Genomic DNA, 26,504 nt, shown 5'->3' on the forward strand with positions numbered 1-26,504 from the left:
TGAACTTTTCTCTCTAACTTTCTCTAAAAACTCCACTCTGGATGATTCTGGGCATATTCCTCCTACTCATCCCCCCTCTGACTCCTTTATGCCTGTTATTAAGATTCTTAAGAATGATGTTTTCTATGCCCTCTCTGGCCTCAACCCTCAGAAGACTTATGGACCTGATGGAGTGCCTCCTATTGTCCTTAAAAACTGTGCTTTCATGCTGACACCCTGTCTGGTCAAACTCTTTCACCTCTGCCTGTCAACAACTACCTTTCCTTCCTGCTGGAAGTATGCCTTCATACAGCCTGTGCCTAAGAAGGGTGACCGCTCCAATCCCTCAAACTACCGTCCTACAGCTTTACTTTCTTGTCTATCTAAAGCTTTTGAATCAATCCTTAACCGGAAGATTCAAAAGCACCTTTTCACTTCTGACCTTCTATCTGATCGCCAGTATGGGTTCTGCAAGGGGCGTTCTAATGGTGATCTCATCATCATTTCATCGACGCCTGCTCCTAGGAGCTCCCACCAGGGGATGGCCACAGCAGAAGAGCTTCCAACTTCCTCTATCCAGACACTCCCTCCTTGCCTGCTCAAAGTTTCTCAAAGATCTTTCCCCCCTCTCCCTAACGTACTCTTGCACCCTATCCCTCCATTTCACTGGAGGTTGTCCTCTAGCATTCCCTCCCTCTATCTCACTCACATACACCCTTCTGGTCATCTTACTCTCCTCCATTCGCTCCATGTGGCCAAACCACTTTAAAGTCTGTCGCTTCACTTCTTCCACCACTCCACACTTCTTCCCTTCACCCCTGTGACATTCCAAAATGCTCATACACACTTTCATTACTTATTCCATCCATTCTACTCACACCACAAGCACTCCTCAAATAACTCATTTCCACTGCCTGCACTCTAGACCTCTGACTTTCATTCCAGGCCCACGTTTCACTTGCATATGTGAGGGTTGGTACTATTATTATATTTCTCAAATCCCTCTTTACCTCCATGCTCACACTTCTGCCATTCAAGATTCGTCCCAAAGACCCTACCACCCTTCTTCCTTGCAATGCCCTTTCTCTTATCTCTCCCTCCGTACCACCATGCTTACACATAACTGATCCAAGGTACTTAAACTCATTGACCTCCTCCATTTCTTCACCATTCAAAATTATTTTGCATTCTTTTTCACATTCAATTCCCACTCTATATGGGCATACAAAATCTACAACCTCACTTCTACTTCGCTCACAAACCATCACTTTACTTTTGTTGACATTTACTCTCAGCTTTCTCCTGTTACAGACACTATCAAAAACACTGACCAAATTTTGTAGGTCACTTTCATTTTCAGCAATGAGCACCGTGTCATCAGCAAACAGTATCGAATTCAGTAGCCACTTCCTTCCCTCATCGAACAGTCTTACTCCAACTTCTCCAACTTTGCCCTTAACTTCTCTAATGACACCATCCATATAAATATTGAATAACCATGGTGACATGACACACCCTTGTCTTAAGCCCACTTTTATCTCAAAATGTTCACTTGTTTCTCCAGTAATTTTGACACATGCAGATGCATCCTCATAGAAAGACTTTATTGCACTAAGCAGTTTTCCTCCCACACCATAAATCTTTAAAACATCCCACAATGCAATCCAATCAACTCTGTCATAAGCTTTTTCTAAATCCATGAAGGCAGCGTATAGTTTCTTTCCTTTTGCTATTATTTTTTCTACTACCATCCTGAAGGCAAATATCTGATCCACACATCCCCTTCCTTTCCTGAAGCCTCCTTGTTCTTCACTGATTTTCTCTTCTGTAAGTCTTTGCACCCTCTCTATTATGACTTTTCCATATACCTTTCCGGGTATACTCAGGAGACTTATACCTCTATAGCTCCCACATTCCCCTCTCCTGCCCTTCCCCTTGTAAACTGGGACAATGATGGCTTTCGTCCAGTTGTCCAGATCTCCTTGCCTTCCTAACTGACTCTTGGTCATCCTCTCTTAGCCATTTCGGTGAAACCTTTGCTATTGCGCTGGACATATCAAAAGCCTTTGACAGGGTCTGGCACAAATCTTTGCTTTCCAAACTACCCTCCTACGGTTTCTATCCTTCTCTCTGCATCTTTAACTCCAGTTTCCTTTCTGACCATTCTATTTCTGCTGTGGTAGACGGTCACTGTTCTTCCCCTAAACCTATTAACAGTGGTGTCCCGCAGGGTTCTGTCCTATCTCCCACTCTCTTTCTGTTGTTCATTGATGATCTTTCCAAAACAAACTGTCCTATCCATTCTTATGCCGATGACTCCACTCTGCATTACTCAACTTCTTTTAACCCCTTCAACACGAGGACGCGTATACTGCGTCCTTGCGTGCCCCGTACCATATCCGAGGATGCGCATACTGTGTCCTGGCTCGCTTTAGCCAATATACGAGTTATTTTTTCTCTAGATTTATGCTTACATCTCAAAATGATCAATTGATTTATGTTTCTTTATGTGCACCATTTAATGCTGCATGTTTTCATATATAATACATGATGATTATGTTGAGTTTATGGCTGAAAATTTGTTATATTTAATAGCGACATTTGAAATTTGGCGTGCAAGGCAATATTGGATACGGCACGGGGCACTGTTTTGGCCCGGCCATAGTGAAAGGGTTAACAGAAGACCCACCCAACAGGAACTAAATGATTCCAGGCTGGAGGCAGCAGAACGCTTAGCCTCAGACCTTACTATTATTTCCGATTGGGGCAAGAAGAACCTGGTGTCCTTCAACGCCTCAAAAACACAGTTTCTCCACCTATCCACTCAACACAATCTTCCAAACAACTATCCCCTATTCTTTGACAACACTCAGCCATCATCTTTTTCAACACTAAACATTCTCGGTCTATCCTTAACTCAAAATCTCAACTCGAAACTTCATATCTCTTCTCTTACTAAATCAGCTTTCTTGAGGTTGGGCATTCTGTACCGTCTCCGCCAGTTCTTCTCCCCCACACAGCTGCTATCCATTTACAGGGGCCTTGTCCGCCCTCGTATGGAATATGCATCTCAAGTGTGGGGGGGCTCCACTCACACTGCTATCCTGGACAGAGTGGAGTCTAAGGCTCTTTGTCTCATCAGCTCTCCTCCTCCTACTGATAGTCTTCTACCTCTTAAATTCCGCCGCCATGTTGCCTCTCTATCTTCTATAGATATTTTCACGTTGACTGCTCTTCTGAACTTGCTAACTACATGCCTCCCCTCCTCACGCAGCCCCGCTGCACTCGACTGTCCACTCTAGCCCATCCATATACTGTCCAAACCCCTTATGCAAAAGTTAACCAGCATCTTCACTCTTTCATCCCTTAAACTGGTAAACTCTGGAACTGCCTCCCTTCGTCTGTGTTTCCTCCTGCCTATGACTTGTCCTCTTTTAAGAAGAGTGTATCAAGACACCTCTCCATCCAAAATTGACCTCTCTTTTGGCTACTTTTATCTATTTTCTGTTGTGGGAGCAGCGAGTAGCGGGCTTTTTTTTTATACATATATATATATATATATATATATATATATATATATATATATATATATATATATATATATATATATATATATATATATATATATATATATATATAAAATCTCAGTCGCCCTTGAGCCGGCTCTTTTGTTGTAAAAAAAAAAAAAAAAGTTAGTGACACAATTTCCCTTTTCTGAATCCAAACTATCCTTCATTTATCATGTTTTCCTTTTCTAAATGTTCGACCCATTGTTTTTTTATTATACTTTCACAACTCTTGCCAAAGAGACTGGTCTATAATTTAGTGGTTCAGTTTTATCTCCACTTTTATAAATTGATATAATGTTCGCTCTCTTTCACTATAACGGCACTTTTCCTGTATTTATAGAGCATGTTATTATGTCATAAACTGGCTCCAATAATTCATTTCTACACTCTTTTAGCACTTGACCGGAGATTTCACCTGGTCCCATAGCTTTCCTTTCATCTAAGGTTTTCATCAGCTGTATCAGTTCTCCTTTATCAACCTTTACTTGATTTAGTTTCCCTTCACTGCAATTTTCGAGACCCCAGTCAAAGTCGGTTTCTTTCATAAACACTTTATGAAAATTCCTATTTAATATTTCTGCAATTTCTTCGTCCTTTTCGTAGATTACATTTTTTTCTTTCAGCCTTTCCACTCCTTCATTTCTTTTTAACTTCCCGTTTACAAATTTATAAAACATTTTTGGTTCTTTACATTGAAAAACGATTCTTCTTTCAAATTTAGCTTCCTCCTCTCACCTTATTTTCACATATTCATTTCTTGCTTTTTTACATTTGTCCCTGTTGTTCTTATTTGGTCTTTTTTTTAAATTCCTCCTTGCCTTATTTCTATTTCTTCTTGCTGTCTCACACCTCCATCCAAACCATGTTTTCTCTCCTTTAGTTTTTACTGTATAGAATGGAACATATATCTCTATTCCTCTGTTGTAAATATTCATGAAAAGTCATATTTCTCTTGAATATTAGTGCTCCTCTTCATATCAGTTCAGTCTACCCCACCAAAGAATGTCTTGAATCTGACGTAATCTGCCTTAGCGCAGTTTTTCCTATTTTCCTTATAGGCCTCTTCTCGATATTCACATCCTTCCAAAGTTTTCATCTCCAATAGTTCATGGTCGCTCTTTCCTAAGGGGCACTCATGACTGACTCCACATTTTTTGTGAAAATTAGGTCAAGTCTTGCTGGTTCATCATCCCCTCTCAGCCCTGTTTCTCCTTGCACCCACTGCATCATCAGGTTATCTGTTACCAGCTTCAATAGTTTACTTCCCCAAGTATTTTCACCACCCTCTGTTGCATAATCTTCCCATTTCACTTCTTTGCAATTGAAGTCTCCTGTTAATGTTACAGTCGAGTCGCGTATGGGGCAGTTAATTGGTTCTGAGCAACGGCCGCACCATAATAAAAAGCGCCAAAGGAATAACTAACCCTATGGAGAAAATACAATTTGGTTCTGGCCCTTGCCATTTTGCCCCACCCACACTCCTTTTTTTTTTTTTTTTTCCTGTTCTAGCTTGAGTGCACCAGTAGGCATTATCTGCCTTTTGATGTTGTTCAGTCTGCCCCCACACTCACCACCTTATCCACTCGGCCACCGCCAACATCCACTTTTTCACTCGGTATGTATGCTCGTACATCAATGGGCGAATCATGCCCGTGGGTTTCCCAGCAGGCTTGCAAGCCATTGTGCAGCACGTGCGTGGTAAGCGAGCCAACTCCTTGCCGTGCGGGGCCGGGGAATTAACTAGACGTGTACTCGTCAGGTCGGGACTGGGAACCCACTGCACCGTCGCCACATTCTGCCCAATAACCGGCCAACCATTTACTTTCCCTGCCAACCCGAAATCAACAAAAATATTATTTGGAATGCATGTTGATGCAATAATTAGTGGTGACCAACCACATTCAAAGATTCTCTCTCTCTCTCTCTCTCTCTCTCTCTCTCTCTCTCTCTCTCTCTCTCTTAGTTTCTTTAAACACTGCTTCTCTGATTTCTTCCCTTTCAGACTTGGCAGTGAGAAAGACTAAAGCTGCGCCCACACAGAAAGTGAGAAAGCTAGCAAGAGTGGCAAGGGGAGTTTCTGTGGCCACACGAAAAGCGAGGCGAGGCGAGGGTTGTCATGGCAACGCGGCCCACAGATCAGTACAGGTAACTCTCGATTTATGTGAGTTTGGTTTACGCGTTTTTGAAATACAGGTAACTCTCGATTTACGCAAGTATTGCGTTCTTGAAGAGGTCGTGTAAATCAAAAACAATGTAAATCAAACAAGAGGTAAGTTCCTGTCGAAAAATAAATACCATATTTTGCGGCGTATAACGTGCACCCCAAACTTTGGAAAAAAAGTTCTTAAAATGCTCAGAAATATGTACGGGTTAAAGAACATTGACAATGTACAGTTTTCCGAAATTTATATATTTTAGGTGTAATCTTTACTGCTTGAATTGACAAGTGTCCTTGAGTAAAGCAATGAAAATGGCGGTCGGGCTGGTGTTGTGAGAAATACATCCCCGTACATACTGATGATGCACAGCTTCTGAGATCATAATAAGCATATTATTCCCACCATCACTCGTAGGTTATGACAGACAACTAGGCAAGACACAATTCACACGGTTCTGGTGACACGCGGCATGCAGCTGTTTGTTGTGTGGGTGTGGTTGTGTGGTTTTCAAACAATGCAAATGGCGGCCGGGCTGGTGTTGCGAGAAATATCTCCTCGTACATACTGATTATGTACAGCTTCTGAGATCATAATAAGCATATTATTCTCACAGTCACTCGTAGGTTATGACAGACAATGCGGCATGCAGCTGTTTGTTGTGTGGGTGTGGTTGTGTGGTTTGTAAACAATGCAAATGGCGGCCGGGCGTGAAATAACTCCTCGTACATGACTCATGATGTACAGTTTCTGATATCATATTTACCCCATTATTCTCACTAATATTAATAATTAATAATGAACACATGGTTATTTTTTTTCCAATATGATTTTTTTATGTAGCTTGTACTGCTCCTTAGTCATACAATCGTAAGCCACCTGTGACATCAAGATCAAGATATACAAATGGCGCCCGATGGGAAAACGGGATAACGGCAAGGCATGGGCGATGCTCCACCGATTTAATTTTTTTATAGAAGTTATTTGATCGCCCTGTATTCTATGATAACATAATATAAGACAGCTATGGACTATGAAGGATCATTAACAATAATAAAGGTAAGTTTGCCGTTGTTATTGGATAAGACGAAACACAGACCCTTAAAAACACCCCAAAGAAGAAAAAAATCATTAAAAATTTGTACGTTCGGCGTATAACGCGCAGGGCTAAACTTTCAGGCATCTTTTATGTGAAAAGGTGCGTGTAATACATTCAGTGGAGAGAGAGAGAGAGAGAATATCCATATCACTGACATATCCAATCAGGCACTCGGTCTCAGCCTCACTCGTCTGAGAAAGAAATGAGGGACAGCATGAGCGCCTGGCTAGTATTGGTACCGGTACCGTACCGTATAGCTGGTACCGTTACCTGCCCACCCCTATCGTTGAGTAGCGTGGCAGCGTGGGTACTGTATTGTTGTTCAAGTGGCACGCGGGAAGAACTGAGCTCAGCTGTGTGGCCGCGGCGCCGTGTGAGTCCAGTTGCGTGAGACATATGGTGGCCACTCCATAAAATATCGCGTATAAGTGGAAAAAACGTGTAAATTAAACATTTATTAAGATTTTGGACCCCGCGTTATTTAAAAAACGCGTAAAACAAACTTGCGTAAATCGAGTTACCTGTAATGCGGGGTCCAAAATCCAAATAAATGTTTCATTTACAAGTTTTTTTCACTTACACGCAATATTTTATGGAGTGGCCACCAGATGTCTCACGCAACTGGACTCACACGGCGCAGCGGCCACACAGCTGAGCTCAGTTCTTCCCGCGCGCCACTTGAACAACAATACTGTACCCACGCTGCCACACTACTCAACAACAACACCCTCGCTGCTGTGGAGTGGCCACCAGATGTCTCACGCAACCGGACTCACACAGCACCGCAGCCACACATCTGAGCTCAGTTCTTCCCGCGCGCCACTTGAACAACAATACAGTACCCACGCTGCCACACTACTCAACAATAGGGGTGGGCACTGGGCAGGTACCAGTACCGGTACTAACAGTACCAGCTATACGGTACGGTACCGGCACGAGACTGCTCGGTACCGGTACCAATACTAGCCAGTCGCTCATGGTGTCCCTCATTTCTTCCTCACGCAAGTGAGGCTGAGACTGAGTGCCTGAGTGGATATCTCAGTGATATGGATATTCTCTCTCTCTCTCTCTCTCTCTCTCTCTCTCTCTCTCTCTCCACTGAATGAAGTGAATATTTATTTTTCGATAGAAACCTACCTTTTGCTTGATTTACATTGTTTTTGATTTACGCGACCTCTTCAAGGACACAATACTCGCGCAAATCGAAAGTTACCTGTATCAACCAATATAGCCTCGCACCCACCCACTGACCCACCCCTGTCGGCACATCGGCGCAAACAGGGATGAGGTGAAATATTTTTTTATAAATAGTTCCGTGCTTCACTTATTTGGAGTTTTATGAAAAATCTGTATACACCATCGTGTTCAGGAGGCTTTATCTATAAGATGAAATTGTTTATTTTAGTACTCATTTCATAGCCGCTGCAAGTGGTAGCTATATGTAAAATGTGTTATAAATATTACAGTGATTATTTAACTTCAACTCGTCACTATTTATTTAGTTTCTGTTTTATTGAGTTTTCACAAACATATTCGAGTTCTCCAATCACTGCTGCGGTTAACGGTGTTAACCAAAATGTCCAATCTAATGTATGAGTTGAGTTATGGCAAATAACATGGAAGCATGTCTGTAACGTCACACCGGACCGAGCAATCTCACTCAAGAAAAGTTAATCGTCAACTCTCCTCTCTTCCTCGCCATTACCTGCTCACTGCCAGTGTGGCCACCTCCATTGGTTATTATGTATTAAAGTTTCACGCTCTCGCTCGCTTTCTCGCTCCCTGTGTGGCCGCGGCCTAAAGGAAGGAAAGGCTCTGGGAATGCCAATTTAGATTTTTAAAAGCCAGTTTGCCAGCAGGCTGATGTGCAGAAGCAGCCTGCTGTAGATTTTAGTAGGCTAGTTAGACAGATCGCTTTCTTTTTTGCCTGCCAGAATAGACAGTTGGGCCAGGTCCATTTTACATGAAAAAAGGAGCAAAGGAGGGGGAAAAGATTGACGGGTCAAGATGCGGAGTGGTCGGGGAGTGCATGACTGTGACTTGGAATTTGAGTGAGGGCCACGGCAGTCGACTGCGAACATTCTTCTTGTCTACATCTATAAATTTTGGCTAAATGATCATTCTGAGAGTGAGGATAATTTGTAACTTACTGGATACAAAAATGTATGGAGAGAGAGAGAGAGAGAGAGAGAGAGAGAGAGAGAGAGAGAGAGAGAGAGAGAGAGAGACGGGATAGAAATCCTCCCAAAAATCAACCCAACCGCCACCATGAAATGTACCCCCTCGGAAAAAAATCCAACCTGACAACTCTGCACTCGTTTGGCCAGGGGAGACCATGAACCGCGTCATAGATGGTTTTACCCGCGTGAACTGAACAAACGGTTCTGAAACCATACCGCATCATAGGAAACCGTGCCTTACAAATCCACGTCATACGCGACTTGATAGTACCTTTTTATTATTTTTTAAGTTTAAGTTATAAGTTAAGTTATGTTTGATTAGTAGTAAATTTAGTCGGCACGCAATGTGGGGTGACGAAATACGCAGTGAGAGACAGGACATGGAGGCGGCGTGCATGGTCCAATTCGTGGGCCAGTGTTGCAAGGAATACCTCCTTGCAGAAATAAGTCACTCTGCTGTCCATCACGTATGCGCACCGTAGGAATACACGGCAGAAAAAACATTATTTTGCCTGGTTTTGTTCTAGCTTGTCCATGTGTGATCATTGTGAGCGGTGAGTGAAATGCAGAAACTGTAAGCAAGTTGAAACATCTCTAACTGCGAGTTATTTTGCGGCTGCAGTGGGTGTAACACAAGCATTAAAAAGTCAATCATTTAATGATTTGTGACAGAAACAGTTAACAGATTATTTCATAACACCCCGAAAACTACACCCCAAAAAAATTTCATCTGCCAGTGTGAGATTGGTGCACTTGTAAAATTTTACCCATACCCTTAATAATATCCCCCCCGCAGGGCCCCACTACCACTGTGCCATATGGTTATGCAGACAACATGCAGATAACACACACAATAAAGAAAATATATATACCTACATTTCTTGGTTTGTCAGTATTATTTTACATCTTTTTTCGCCGCTTATAACGGACTAAGGTCCCCCCCAATTAGTCCGTTATATCAAGGGTTTACTGTATAACTACTCTTAAAAGAACACCACTTAAACCTCAGCCTAAGCCAAGTAGATAGCCTGTCGCTACTAAAATAGTTAGCTATTGCCATTAGGGATTGTAACCCTTTGCCGTGAAAATTATAATTCATTACTAGGCTACAAGACAGCCAAAGGTGTAGGCAGGAGAGGAGGGCTGTGCAAATTGAGAGGAGTCAATTCTGAGGTTCTTGTGGCATCTTACATTTTTTGATTAATATTTGTTGAGGTTGAACACAAATCCAATATTCTTTACTATGTTCACTGAATATTATCCTGTAATGTCTGCTGTTCACACAGACTCTCACAAATTTAAACTAAAAAAATGGCTATAGCATGGTGAAGCCACGCCGTGCATGGCAGTGTTGGTAAATATAGAGAATCACTACGCACCTCCAATATTCCTCCCACGGCAATAATAACCTTTCCAAGGTATCACATACTGTTGTACTACTCTAGTTTTACCGGCGAATCAAACATATACTGCGTCTACAAGTGATGATAGGAAATAACAGATAAATATTCCTCTTCCCTTCAACAAAATTAAAACACCTGGTAGAGGGGAGGGCTATGAAGACCAGGGAAATTGTGGGGTAAAAGCAGTTATTGCAATGATGCTGTCTACCTGAAATGAAGCGTTTCTGTGCTCTACTTACGGCGAAAATATATATTTTGTAATTAAAGCCACCAATGGACGCCGTGTAGGCCAGCACCATTTTGATGGCGACAGTGCGCCTGCTCTATAGATGCAGGTAACCCATCTCTTGTTATAAGGGATCCAGTGTTAAAGGAAAATCAAGTATTAAATGTAAGAGATTCCGGAGTCCAAGTAGTTGGTTTGAGAGGCTTTTATGTTGGTTTCATATGTGCGACGAGTATAATAGGCGACGCGGTCAGCTGTTTCTTGGCTTCCCCCTGCCGAGGTCGCAACTCACCAGTATTTGAAGAGGAGAAATGGTGGACGGATGTGGCAACATTCCATCCAGTAAAGGTAAGGGGGGGGGTCCAGGGGGGGGTGCAGCCCCCCTTGGTTAGCAGGGGTGTCGAGGGAGGCGAAGCCCCCCCAATTAGCAGGTCGTAAAGTTCTGTTGGAGTAGTTTAATCATGCTTCCCAAGATCGTTGGGGGAAGGGGATTAATTCGGCTTTTTCTTTCCTTTTAAGTACTTCCGCCTTCATATTATGGTTAAGGGACATGTATTTAGTCCCTTAATAACCATAATATGGAGGCGTAATATCGTATTTTGGAGGCGCGTAGTGATTCTCCATAATTACAGCAGTGTTTACTCATGAGGTGATGCTTCGGCCTGGGAGGGGCTGTCATCCAAGTCTACCATGATATTTATGGGCCATAGGTGATCTTTGGGGTAAATGTCTATAACTTCACCTGTCTCACAATGACATAAAATACTGTTTGCTTCTGGTACATTTTGATGTTTTTATTAATCTGCTAACTATGCCCATCAAAAAACATTAGTTTCATGAGTATCTCTCCCCCCTCTCAATAACTAGGGATTTCTGCCCCAAAATAATGCAAATTAATAGCAATCACATCAAAACACCACAAGTAAAAAAGCTTCATCCTCAATGCAAAAAAGAGTAAAAAAATAAGCACTTAAGCCCTCACAAGGCCATGAGGAAGGTGGACTGCCACTGCATGAGTTGAGCCGCCACCTCAACCACAATATTGACAATGGCACATTGCAGTGTATCACAACTATTTATCGTATGTAAGTAATCTCAACAAACCAAACAAAACCTTCCATCACCTCCCCACCCACTAGGCCCCCCTTATTTTACTTTAACCAGACCTACATCACCTCCTAATGGGAGGTGATGTAGAGGGGAACAGTACAATAAGATGTCAGAAAAAATGCTGTCAAACTCCAGAGTGCGTCAAGTGTAAAACAAGATACGTATATGCAGTCTAGCTGTTTTAGGTTATTGTCGAAGTTAGATTGGTTTGGATTAGGTTAGTCTGTGATTTTTCAAAGATGCTGCTGCCCTGCTTGTTTTACAGTGGCATGCAGGGATGGTGAGCCGATATGGTGGTTCTTTTAATCATTAACTGTAACATTACTAACAAGGGAAACGGTTATCTGATTCTTAACAACAAAAATGTCGTATAATAAAATTTAAATGTCTGTAACATGAGTAACAAAAATCAATCTGTTCAACTTTTACCCTAAGCCTCAATCTCTAAATAAAACATGAACAAAGGGTTTTCATGTGATTCAACTTCTACTTTCAATAATGTGGAAAATTACTTCCTGCACGCACTCATACTTTGATGGATCCTACAATGAATCTTAACCCCAGTCTTTTCTCTATCCTATGTCTGGCCTGAGAGTATGCCTTTGTACAGGCTTAAAAACTTAATAATGTCAAGAACTCTGCTTTCGGTACAGAGCAGTGCATGGAAAGGATGAAGGCAAAGTTTCAAACAGTTTAAGAAAAGACTGGACTATTATAGATATGGAGATGGGACAAACTAGTATAGCTCAGGACCTGAACACAAGTGAGATTTTCCCTCCCCCCTTAGTATGACCGTTTTTCGTAAGGACCACCGACAGACGTCGGCAAAGGTGGCAGTGTTATCATCGCCATCAAGCCAGGTCTTTGTGTTAACCCTCTCCTTGCTAAGCACTCGCAATGAGACTATCCCCCCAGGCGCGCTCGGGCTCGGGCACCCCAGCAGGGGAAGGGGATCACTTTTAACCGCTGTATCTCAAAAACTATTCATCACAGCTACAAAACAAAAACACCATTGAAAAGAGGAGGCCAAGATCTATAAGATTCGATTCTGTAAGCCTCTCCTGAAAACTTACAGGCACATTCAGGTGTTTTTTTTTGCTGTGAGTGCAACTGGCGGTCACAGCGAACTTTCAGCACCACAAGCCAGTGACGCTAGTGCTTGCTCTTTTAACCTCTGTATCTCATAAACTATTCATCACAGCTAAGAAACAAAAACACCATTGGAAAAAGGAGGCCAAGATCTATAAGATTCAGTAATGTAAGCCTCTCCTGTGAACATACAGGCACGTTCAGGGGGTGTTGCCTGTAAAGACGTACATTTATGCGTGCGCGACGGTCAGCCATGCGGCAACTACTGAGTAGATCTCTTGATGATGGGGTGCTGGCAGGGCAGTATTGCCAACTGCAAAATTTACAACTATTTGGTCAAAATTATCAGTCATGTGATAGGTGAAGCTATGCAAAAATGCCGCTATATTGCTCAACAACATTCACCAGTTGCTCATCCGTAGATTTTCCACGGTTTTCCGTGCTAGGCTGATATGATTTTCCACCAAATTTTGTGGAAAAGCCACTGAATTGGTAATGCTGTGGTGTAAGAAATAGTGTTGGAACACTCTCATACACGGGAAATTTGAGTGCGACTGGAGCTCGCAGCGAGCGTTTAGCACAATTGGCAAGTTACGCTAGTGCTCGCTGCGAGCGTTTAGCAACGAAAGGGTTAAGCATAGGCCTGACCTTCACACAGACTGCGAAATCACCTGGGTCCGGTTACAAACCTTCAACTGTAAATCTCTTCTTATTGCTGCTTTCTATAGACCGCCATCTACTAATACAGACCATTTACACAATCTTCAAATTTCTCTTTCACGCATACAGGCAGACAAACACATCTGGATCACAGGTGATTTCAATCTCCCCGACATCGACTGGACTGCTATTTCCCCTTTTGATCCTCCCGATGCTGATGCCCCAACCCCATTATTCCCCACACAAACAGACGCCAGCTACACGACACATTCGTTGACATCATTCATACATTTTCACTCTCACAAACAGTACTCCAGCCAACACGAACACACTAACGCGCCCCGCTGGCCATGGTGGCCCTTTGACCACAGCACACACACTTGACCTTTTCTCACCAACAACATTCTTAACATAACAAACACTCAGGTTGTTCCAGGACTTAGTGACCACGACATACTCATCGTTGACGCTGACCTCCGACCGATTAGACTCAAACAGAGACCCAGACAGATATTCCTTTATTCAAGGGCTGACTTAGACATGATGAAACAAGACCTAACTGCCTTCAGCACTGACTTTTTTGCGACAGACCCACACACAAGACTTCCTTCCACCAACTGGAACAACCTGAAACACGCCATACACGACTATGAACAGACACATACCACAAAAAACACTTTCTATTAGGTACACACTCCCCTGGTTTTCCAGGGACCTACGCAGACAACGGCATAAGAAACAAAGACTCTACAGACGCGCGCAGACATACAACACAACAGATAATTGGACCGCCTACAAAAATCACCAAAAGACATTTGCCAAAAATATAAAAGTAGCGGAACGCAAACACATAGCAGCTTACCTCACAGACAACGTAAGAAATAACAAAAGAAACTTTTTCAAATTCTTTAAGGCGTGCAAACATGATACTAACACGATTACATCACTGAAAGACAACACTAACACATTAGTAACCAGCCCACAACACAAAGCACAAATACTCAACACACAGTTCCAATCGGTGTACACACAAGAACACAACCTGACACCAAACATGCCACACACCCCCTTCCCCCCATAGCCCCCCTTGACATTACGACGAACGGAATACAGAAATTACTGGAAGGACTTGACACAACTAAATCCACTGGCCCCGACAACATTCCCGCCTTCATCCTTAAATCCTTTGCCCCAGTCCTTCAGGCCATCTTTACTCAATCCCTATCATCCACCTCATTACCCTCTGACAGGCTTTTGGCAAACATTAATCCACTGTTCAAGACAGGTGACCAGACTGACCCAGCCAATTATCGCCCCATCTCACTAACATCGATTCCGTGTAAAATTTTCAAACACATAATACATAAACACATAATGAATCACCTTGACACAAACAACATCCTTACTGACTCACAACACGGCTTTCAACCCAAACGCTCATGTGAATCGCAACTCATTACTACATTTCATGACGTTACGAGGCTACTTGACCGACGTGACATTAAACAAAGTGACACTTGTTTTAGATTTTGCCAAAGCCTTCGACAAAGTCCCGCACAAAAGACTGACATTAATTCTGCTGAACTACAATGCAATAACAAATTACTTTGCGTCATAGTCATCATCAACTCTTCTTTCTTTTTTAATTGAAAAAAAAACGTTTCTGTGCTGTGGTTTTTTGGAAATATTGAGTTGAAGATGACTAGTGCGTAATAAAAACGGATGCCCCCCTCTAATTTTCTTATATATAGTCATACCTAAGCTTTCTATTACACAGTCTTGTGATGTGTGGTTTATTCTGAAGCAGTAGCCTCATTAAAATTGAAATAACTACGGTATTTCAGGACCTATTCTTCACTGGATCACTGCATTTCTTACTAACTGGACTCAACGTGTTCTTCTTGACAGATCTTCATCTGACACTGTCCCTGTTTATTCAGGTGTCCCACAAGGCACCGTTCTAGGCCCCCTTCTTTTCTTCCTGTACATTAACGATCTTCCACTCTCAACACCTGACTCTTTCACTAGACTATTTGCCAACGATAGTTTGCTGTTTAGAGCAGTAAAGACTACTGACGACTGCAGACTACTACAAAAAGACTTGGACGCCCTCCAGCGGTGGGAGCGCACCTGGCAGATGCAGTTCCGACCAGATAAATGTAAACTGTTAAGATTCACCAGAGCTCATAACCCCATCCATCACACTTACACTCTCCATAATTCTGACCTAGAATTAATCCACACACACACACAAGTATCTTGGTGTCCACCTCTACACTAACCTAAAGTTCAACACTCACATAGACCACATCAGTGCTCATAGCTGGGCACGATGACAGAAAATCTTATTCCCGATAACCGATAACTGAGAATGGAAAACTTTATCGGTGATAACCGATATTCGTTAAATGGAGACACAAATATAGGCAATAAACGATACCGATATAAATCCACAATTCCGATACTAGCTAGCGATAAGTCCGATAGGCGAAAATGATACAATATTGATATTTAAAAAAAAAAAAAAAAAAAAAAAAACTGATGAATTCAAATTTTCATTATTTGTATTTTAGAAAATTTACGAAACCTTAAAACCACACGTTGACACTTACCTACGGACGGTACTACTAGAAACGCCTGAACCGGTGTTGTTATTTGGCGTCCCCATCGTCAAAAGCTGGCGCTTATTTTTACAAACACTGGTCTCTCTTGAACTGCGCATGCTCAGACCAGCAAGTGTTGATCTGTACAGTCTCACAAAGCTTTTTAACCGTAATCAAGAGATGCTGGAAGGCTGAATCAGACATACAGTACCACTACCACCATCCCTGCTGTTTCTAGAACGACACTCTGTACGAGTTGTATTTATATGTACAGAGTGTCGTTCTAGAAACAGCGAGGATGGTGGTACTGCATGTCTGATTCAGCCTTCCAGCAACTCTTTATGTTTTAAAAAGCTTTGTGAGACTGTACACAGCTACTCTTACTAGTCCGAACATGCGCAGTTCACGAGAGACCAGTGTTTGTAAACAAAAGTGCCAGCTTTTGACGATGGGACACCAAATAACACAACACCGGGTGCCTTCAATACCATGGCATGCTCACAAACGAATATGGAATATCAAATTTGAGGCAGTGAATAATCATTTTTGGGGCAAAGTTAAATGATTTTTCTCTTTGACATATTGATTTTTGAGTCTAACATATAAAAATAACCTAGTGTTTTAATGTTGATCTAAGTATGAAATCTCTTCACCGAAGATATTTCATACCCCGAAGTTTTTTCATGCAATACTGGGCACCCGGGCCACGTATGCGCAGTAGGGAGGAGACAGCGTTTTTTTTTCTTCTGAGGCAGAAGAAAGTAGCAATTATCGCTAGTTTGGTTACAAAAGAAACAAAGATACCGATATATATTTAAATAAGTAGCGGATGGCTGATAACTCGATTTTGTTATCAGCGATAAAGTATCGCGATAACTTATCGTGATAACGCCCAGCTATGTCAGTGCCACAGCCAACCGAACACTGGGGTTCCTGAGGAGGAATTTACATAACGGCACACCTGACATTAAGCACATAGCTTATGACACACTTGTGAGACCAACACTGGAATACTGCTCCACGGTGTGGGATCCTTACACACACAGAAACATTGATAGGTTAGAACAAATCAACACCAAGGCGGCTTGGTTCGTTACACAATTACACTCGAATGCCTGGAATCACAACACGGATCAAACAACAGATAAACATGGAACCTCTTCACATACGCAAACAAGCACACAATCTTACACTTATATATGTACAAGATCACAAACACTCACATTGACCCACATATATACTTACACAACGCAAACAGTCAACGTACTCGTAACACACACATCCATAAATACCAAACATATCACACTAACACGGATGCATACAAGCACTCATACTTTCCACGTACCATACATGACTGGAACAGCCTCCCTCAACAGATTTTACACTGTGGTACAGTCGCGCTATGAAGTGTTGAGACAGTTTTCATAATCTTTCGGACAAGGAGCGTAGGCTGGCGACATTTGGCAACTACCCTTGGGGAAACATTCTCTACCAACTTTTATAAAACTACTTAATTTTAAACTCTTTAGTTCTGCACACACCCTTAACCCTTTCCATCCGTGCCGCAGACGTAGGCGGCACAGTATGGAAAGGGTCAAGAGGAAATGGAAAAGGATTAATCCTCTTCTAAACCTCTCAATCTTCCCCTAAATTCCTCTTAATCCTCTTTCATTTCCTCTTAAGAGGTTTAGAAGAGGACTAACCCTTTCCATATGGTGACGCCGTTGGACGCCGACATCGGTGTCGCCAGAGTGAATGGGTTAAATGCAATGAAAACTTAACAGTGTACTCTATGTGAATGTGGCGAAGAGAAACGTATTGAACGAAAACTGTATGAAAATGTTTCGGCACAGCTGCTTATAGCATCTTCCATTTAGCGTAACCCGTTTCTGGGTCGTGATCTGGCGTGTTCCATTTAGCGGAATTGATCAGCTGACGACGCAACCTGCACCCATTTTAGAGGATCAGGGTGACCCACAGGGACCCAACGGCAGAGCTGGGTTCGGCCAGATCACTTTCAACCCACGACCCAGACCAGGACCAAGACTATGGCCACCGCTGCCATTTGCATGCCTTATTTCCCATATTTGGGTATTTTTTGCTACAACCACTGCATCCAGATGGTGCCAGGTGATCCGAAATTGTAGGTACTGTATGCCAGTTACATATTTACCCATAGATATGCGCCCAAAACCATGAATAATAAGTTAAAAGTGGTACGGTGGGCGGGGCGTTGAAATTTTCATTTCAGGCCCAGCAAGAGGCCTGTAGTGGCTTTCAAAAAGAACAGTTGGATGAATAAACATGTAGAGAGCCAAATACATATGGCGGGGCAAGGGTTTTGTGGCCGGGCGAGGGAGGGGAGGGAAACGCAACGGCTGTGTTTTATCAAGAACAACCCCCACCCGGATGTCACACTGGCCCTGTGTCCCAGGGTAATGAGCTCCCTCCCACCACAGGCTCAAGGGCCTATGCAACGGAGATGAGCACCGAGGCCACGCGCTACTATAGCGTATGCCCCCAACTTTACCTTACAGTGACTGACATGTTTAATGCCGACACACGTTGATTTACTATTCATCATTATTATAACCATGGGTAGGCTACTAGTTAATTTTCATCATTGGTAACCCCCATTTATGCATATTGTGAGGATGAATCGTTTGTTTCAGTGACTTTATTGTGTTATTTCGATAACTGATATCACAAAAAAATACGTTAGGTTAGATTATCAATGAGTGAAGCAGTAACAATTCAATATTATATTTAAATGGTAATCAATTGCTAATCTAGCTAATCTGTGCGTGTGTAAGGATCCCACACCGTGGAGCAGCATGCTAGTGTTGGTCTCACAAGTGTTTACCGTTGATGAGGTTTCAGGCCCGGTCCGCCGCTGTAGCAGCGCTCCACAGGGCCGCTAACATTATAACAGTAATATTAGCACCTAAAGTTGTCCTCAATCCTCATATTTGTTAAGTCGTAGGATTTAGTGAATAAGTGAGTCTTCAACGCTTTCTTGAAGATTACCAGACTGTCACTGTTCTTAACATCCCCGGGTAACTCATTATAGAGCCGCGGGGCACTCTTCTCAAATGCTCTGAAACCCAGTTCCAGGTTGACCCTGGGCTCATAGTCTATACCATTCTGTACTGTGTCTCACTGACATGGTGGTGTCCAAATGAAAATTCTGTAGTATGTTTCTCAAATATCCAGGTTTACCAAGTCGCGTTGCTTGATAAGTCAAGACACATATTTTGTAGACTATTCGTGCCTTAATGGGTAGCCAATGCAAGTCTATAAGTGCAGGTGTTATTCTCTCACAGGGGGGCAGACCCTTTATTAGCCTTGCAGCTCTGTTCATAACAAGTTGTAGTTTCTTCAGCAGATATTTAGGAAGGCCATAATAAAGTGAGTTACAATAATCCAGCTTACTAGTTACATGATTATATATAAGCATCTTCATAGTCTTATCATCCAGGTATTTCTTGACAAATGCAATACTTCTAAGGTGGTAGCCTGCCGTTCTCACCACCTGATTGATCTGTTCTTTGAATGATAGAGTGCAGTCAAGTATCACACCTAAATCTTTGACTGACTTTTTTACAGTCATAGTGTCATCTTTTATCCAAAGAGTGGAAATATCTAGCCTCCTGAGATCCTTGTTCTTCCCCACAATCAAGCATTCAGTTTTATCCTCATTCAGCTTCAGTTGCTTAGAATTCGTCCATTTCCCAACATCATCCATAATTCTGCTCAGCTTATCTTCAGTGTTTTCCACATCACTCAGCAACAAATAGAACTGTGTATCATCAGCATACAGTTTAAAGTCAACTTCATGCCTTCTTAGCAAATGTGAAAGACCGATAGTATAAACACAGAATAAAATTGGACCCAGTACGCTTCCCTGGGGGACTCCTCTTTGCAAAAGTTTATGAGTAGAGAACGATTTTCCTATTTGCACACAGTAAGTTCTGTTCTCAAGGTAACTCCTCAGATAATCCAGCGCGCCACCCTCAATTCCAATATTCTTACAATCCTGAAGCAATAGACTGTGCTCCACCGTGTCAAACGCAGCACTCAAGTCTTACAAAATCAGAACACCACACTTCCCTTCATCCATGAGTACAAGCAAGTTGTTTACCACCGAACAGAGAATAGTTTCAGTTGAGTAAAGCCTCTTGTAGGCAGATTGATTATCCGGTAAAGCCTGCACCACTAGCTGATTTAAGATCACATTTTCAAGTATCTTAGATAGAAACATCAAGCTGGATACTGGTCTAAAGGAACTTAAACACTGTGGGTCCAATTTACCTTTAACGTAGGTTTCACGATCGCCGCTTTCTCACTCAGGAAAAGTATTGTTTTCGATACTAGTGTTAACCATCACAGTCATAATATTTAAGAAATCACTAAAGTTTTCACTCTTAATGATGTCACTTATCGGCAAGGGATTGTTATCATAGTACGTCAGTTTCACCTTGTGTATGATAGTTTTCACCACAGCCACATCCACTTGTTGAAAGCTTGTTAACTTTATTTCAGGGATTGGAGTTTCCACAGCGGATCCATGGTAACCGCGGTCACCTCAAAAGTTCATGATAACTCTCTCAATTTTCTTGTCAAAAAAGTCTAAAAACTTATTTGCCATCACTTCATCCGAGAAACCATCCGGAAGCTTGTTAACCTTTGTTTCCAGTCAAACTGTCAAGCATCTTATATAATTTATTGATGTTAGGCCCTGCCTCTACAACCTTATTCCGATAGTATTCTCTTTTCCATTTTATCACAAGCCGATTTTCTTTGTTTCTTGCCTCCTGCTATGCTCTTCTTGCCTCATCTGTTTTTTGCCTACGCCAGTCTTTCTTTTTTCTTCTTCTCTCTTTTTGCCCACAGTATTTCCGCATTAAACCAAGGTGCATGATCTCTCAACACTATCTCCTTTTCAATCAGAGGACAGAGGCTGTTATACTCATCTTTAGCTAAACCATTTATATAGCTTAACCAGGTAGGTAGCACAATTTCCACGTAACACCAAGCCATGTTCACAGATTTCACAACATTTAATAGTAATTTCCTGTATTACAGAGTTAATCAATATTTCTGGTTGAAAATTTTTTCGCAATCTGAATGTAATCTTTTTTCTCTGCACTGCTTCCCTCATGTATGAAATTTCAAAGGTTACCAATTGTGTTGTGCTGTACATCAGCGCTTATTCCTGTCTCTTTGGCCCTTAAGCCTGCGTCAAGTGAGAACCTATTACCCTGGGATACAGGCAAGTATCTAATGTCTAAGTTAAAAGAGTTTGCTTTCCCAGAAAACCCATTTATCCATCAGCCTAATTAGGAAGATGAACAGGTGGTGTGCCAACTGCCTAGGCTGGGTCTATGAATTTTAAAGTAAAAGTTGACGTTAAGATGGTACAGCAGGACACAGAAGCTAGAGGGAGTAGACTGGCATGTAGGAGACTGGGGGAGCAAGCTGATGTTTAAAGCAAGAACCAGAACCCTGGAGGTAAATGGCAGGAACAGGGACGGGGAATCCAGAACTGTAGCTGTAGGACAGGGGAGAAAGAATCAGTGGAACACCTAATAGTAGAATGCAGCAACTATGAGAGGCAGAGAGGGGAGTTATTAGTAGCACCAGAGAGGAGAAGGCTAAGAGGCTAGAGGAGGGCAACAGGGCAATCTGCACAGTACGTGTTGGGGCCGTATGAAGACAAAAAGAAAACAGAAGGAAGAATTGTAAGGCTGGCAAGTGTTCCTGATGCAGTGCTGGGAAAAAAGGGCACAAATGCTTGAATAAGTGCACGGATAAGCAATGTCATTAAGTGATTCCAGCAAAAAACTGAAAAGTAAATTGCGATATTGTATTGCAGAGAAGAAAAATTAAGCTACACACCACAATTGAAAGGCAAAGTGTGTGAATAAACAGAAGAGACGCCCGAGAGGAGGAGGACCTAAGGAGCGATACAGGTCAAAAGAAGAAGACACCTGCACTTATAGACTTGCATTGGCTACCCATTAAGGCACGAATAGTCTACAAAATATGTGTCTTGACTTATCAAGCAACGCGACTTGGTAAACCTGGATATTTGAGAAATATACTACAGGATTTTCATTTGGACACCACCATGTCAGTGAGAGACAGTGCAGAGCAGTATAGACTCTATGAGCCCAGGGTCAACCTGGAACTGGGTTTCAGAGCATTTGAGAAGAGTGCCTCACGGCTCTATAATGAGTTACCCGGGGATGTTAAGAACAGTGACAGTCTGGTAATGTTCAAGAAAGCGCTGAAGACTCACTTATTCACTAAATCCTACGACTTAACAAATATGAGGATTGAGGACAACTTTAGGTGCTAGTATTATTGTTATATTGTTAGCAGCCCTGTGGAGTGCTGCTACGGCAGCGGACCGGGGCCTGAAACCTCATCAATGGTAAGCGGTAAGAATGTTTGTTTACATATCCACCTAAATGCGTTCCACTTACGGCATGAAAACCCGGACCTGGGTCTGGGTTTAACCTGAATCTGGTTCCGGGTTTTGTGTCTAAATGAAAGACACTATTGATATATCGTTATAAGGTAAAAACTTCCATTTTATTGAATTTATTTCCTTTCTCAATGTCATATATTGTGTATCTATAACAAAATCACTCCTAAACATCCCTTCCCTTCGAATAATGTTATGTATTATTGGAACGAAAGTCATTGCAAACTGTCAACACTTCAGAGTGTGACTGTACAATACTCATTCAGAAAACAAATACACAATCACTTGTCACCACAACACAGCAACACTAACAAAAACACTTGATTCACTTCCCTCCCCTGCACACTCGGCATCCCCCGTCCCCCCAACAGCCAACACAAATATGCGTGTTATGCACCTGAAAGGTGCCCTGCGCATTATCATCCAGATTCAGAACTAGGTAAATACACCCACCCATACACGGCACAATGTTTACAGGTCACCGCGGGAGTGAGCAGGCTGAGGGGGGGTATGAGATAGGCCTACTCACTCCGGACGAGCACCAGGCCTAATAATTACTAAAACCATGCAACAGGGAATGGAAATAAAGCCAGGGAGGGGACAGATCACAGTGTTTACAGGCCCAGCGGGGAAGGAAGGCCGCGGGAAAGGCCAGGAAGAGTAGGCCTATTCACCCTGGGCGTGCACCAGGCCTAAGAATCACTAAAGCAAAGCAACAAACACAGAAAACAAGGCCAGGGAGAAGGCAGAGCACAATGTTTACAGGCCCAGCGGGGGTGGAGGGCCGCGGGGAAGGGCAGGAAGGGTAGGCCTACTCACTCTGGACGTGCAGCAGGCCTACGGAGAACTGCCGCAGCTCGGGAATTTCCTTGAGCACTTCGTCGGTGACCAAGTGGATCCCGCGGTGCTGTGGCCGGAGCTTTATTTTCCGCTGGACCCACGCCGAGCCAATCTGTATTCCCCTGCTGGAGGAAGCCATGTTGGAGCATTGACGGGAGGCGGAGTGACCTGACCTCCTCCTCCTGGCTGGCTCTGTGACCTCGCTTGACCGCCCACTCAGCTCACCACCCCGGCCTGCCCACCTCCCTCGCCACACGCCCACTCGCCCACCACACGGGACAACATATAAGAGAAGGGGGAGGTGAGATGGGACAGTGTGTGAAGCTTTAAAGAGGCTGTCTGAGGGAGAACTGTCCCCAACAGATGGCACCAGCGGGCCGTCAGCGCCAGGCGGGACGAGGCGCAGCGCCGAGCGTAAACCCGCTCCCTTGCATGGACAGCAGAGGGCCGTAAGGAGCGCACTTGCCGAGAGCTTGCATCTGTTACTGCTGCAGAAATAATGGCTAGGTAAGGTCACGCCGTACACACTGGGAAGATACATAAAAAAGTAGATGTATGTATAGAGAAAGTGATTTTTTTTTTAAATATATTAATTACAACAATCTATTCAAGTTCAACCCTGTACATGCAAGCTGTCCATCTCCCTGATGCAAGAGTTAACCATGCAGTATCTTCACACTTTCATCACTTTCACAGGTAAACTCTGGCACCAGGGCAGGGACAGATCGATCTATTAACCGTTAACCATGCAATATCTTCACACTTTCATCACTTTCAGAAGTAAATTCTGAAACCAGGGCAGCAGAGACAGACAACCCAATAGTCCGTCATTAAGCGTTGACCGCATGCATTATCTTCACACTTTCATCCCTTTCACAGGTAAACTCGATCAGGAACCATATGGAGGGCAGGGATAGATAATTCAATAGTCCAGGACCTAGCTGTAGCCTTAACACCTATGCATGAGCTGCAGGCCGGGACCATGCAGCTATCTTTTCTTATTACACAATTTGTATATACCCTTAATAACTAATCATTTAGGAGGGGTCCCATTTTATGGATAGGTAATTAGATCGATCTGGCATTGTCTGCATATATGAATCAGCCGCCCTTCAGTTGCATTTTTTCTTTCCCTTTTCAACGTTAACATTTTAATGATCTGATTAGATGAGTTATTTGGAAGTTTAATTAGTGACTAATTAACATATGATTAACATATGTGAGGGGAGAGAAAAAAAAGAGGGCTGATCGCGACTTATAAGCTACTTCAACTTGTATATAAGCTATGTAGGATATCGAACGAGGAGATATGAAAAAAGTTGACAGATTTTATGATGCACGACAGTGGACACTGAATAAGTTACTTCAATACTACAGTGACTTAATTAGAGAGGCGTACGTGTCGATGCCTTTAATTTGGTACCAAGCGCTTTCGCAGGATCATGGAGTATATATCAGTGGAATGACTTCGTGTCGAATCAGCGACTACTTATATGAAACTGAATCGAGACCTGCGTTAATTGTAATTTATACCAGCTTAGTCCGAGAATGCCAACTCCGGCTATAGCTAATTAAAAGTACGGGCACGTGACGTGGAATGTATACGCTTCCCGGACGTTCATCCTGCCTATAGGGTTGTTTCTGTATACGAGACTCGTAGACAGTCCTGATCGAGTGGAGGAAGCCAAAGGGATGCCCACCTAACTCATGAATGGGGCAATTTGATCGACCCTGCCAAGAGTGGCTTAGAATGTGATGGGTTTTTGTGTGGGGGCGCGCTCGGAGGAATTGTTGGGGGTGGAGGCGGCGGGTGAGTTAGGCAATGCGCCCCCTGGTGTTTGTTCCCCATTATAGTTAGTTACAATTGATGAACAAGACGCCATGCTAGAGTTAGGTAAAAAAAAAGCTACTTATGTCGAAAATAAGCAAACGTCAAGAAATTCAGCTCCTCGTACATCAAGAGGAGATTCAGGTGAGTACCATTCACGAGTTTAAAGATAGATAGAAAAATAATAAATATGGAGGCGAGGCAGCACGAGTTTAAACGCAAAACGGTAAGCTCCTAAAAGCTACCTATAGCTATAGGTCATTCCTTGCGCTTGAATTTTAATCTTGATAGGGAACACTAAAAAAAATATTATAGATAGTTAGATAGATATAGACGGATATATTAATAGAGAGATAAACAGATTGCCTATACATAGCTAGACAGATAGATAGATAGATATGTAGTGCCAGACTCGCCTGATGGTTGAGCCTCCCATACCTCACTGCGAGTTGGGTACCTCTGGCCGACTGGTCAAGGAGTGGCTTTCCCATATCGCTGGTCACGGATTCGATCCCCGGCGCCGGGAAAACCCTCTCCCGGTCTGGATTAATTTAATTCTCGTGTGTTTCGTGACACGCTGTGGTTGTGTGGAGATATGGTGAAGTGTATTTTGGACTATACATATGGTGGCAGCGGTGGTATACTGCATGGGGAGCTGTCGTAAGAATAAAAAGAAAAAAAGATGTACCGGAGAGGGATAGACGGGGGAGGGGGGGAGAGAAGGAAGTGAAAGGCGGGAATTTCCGAAAGTAATAGTCACTGAGGGCTTATACACATTATGATAAAGGGAATTACATCACTTAGTCATATTTCCTGTTATAACCTATATGTAGAGATTCCGTAACCTTAACTCAATGTGCGGTGCTATATACTGGCCTTCTGTAATACAAACAGATAGATACAGATAGATAGATGGCACTCGGAAACAACAGAATACATGGCAATGAAATTTAATTCTCTCTCTCTCTCTCTCTCTCTCTCTCTCTCTCTCTCTCTCTCTCTCTCTCTCTCTCTCTCTCTCTCTCTCTCTCTCTCTCTCTCTCTCTCTCTGTGTGTGTGTGTGTGTGTGTGTGTGTGTGTGTGTGTGTGTGTGTGTGTGTGTGTGTGTCACTGATCGCTGTAGGGGTATATTGTAATAATTTAAATGGTGAAGTTCAACCGTAACTTATTGCTATACTTAAAACTTCATTCGATCATTTAATATTCCGCAATCAACACGTATATTATTATCACCTGAATTATCACCTGAAAATGTCGTTGCATACTTATAGG

General features: G+C 42.8%; 1 protein-coding gene across 1 annotated transcript in view; it reads right to left on the bottom strand.

Annotated features, from left to right (window-relative positions):
* Positions 1–23,876, bottom strand: part of LOC127008534 (UPF0047 protein YjbQ-like) — a 40,717-nt gene extending 16,841 nt beyond the window's left edge. The window contains exon 1 of the mRNA XM_050880703.1: positions 23,384–23,876. Within this exon, the coding sequence (XP_050736660.1) occupies positions 23,384–23,543 (160 nt within the window). The 5' untranslated portion in view covers positions 23,544–23,876. The remainder of the gene's footprint in view (positions 1–23,383) is intronic.
* Between the last annotated feature and the right edge of the window lie 2,628 nt (positions 23,877–26,504).

Source organism: Eriocheir sinensis, chromosome 38, assembly GCF_024679095.1.
Source record: "Eriocheir sinensis breed Jianghai 21 chromosome 38, ASM2467909v1, whole genome shotgun sequence".
In the NCBI taxonomy this organism is placed as follows: domain Eukaryota; kingdom Metazoa; phylum Arthropoda; class Malacostraca; order Decapoda; family Varunidae; genus Eriocheir; species Eriocheir sinensis.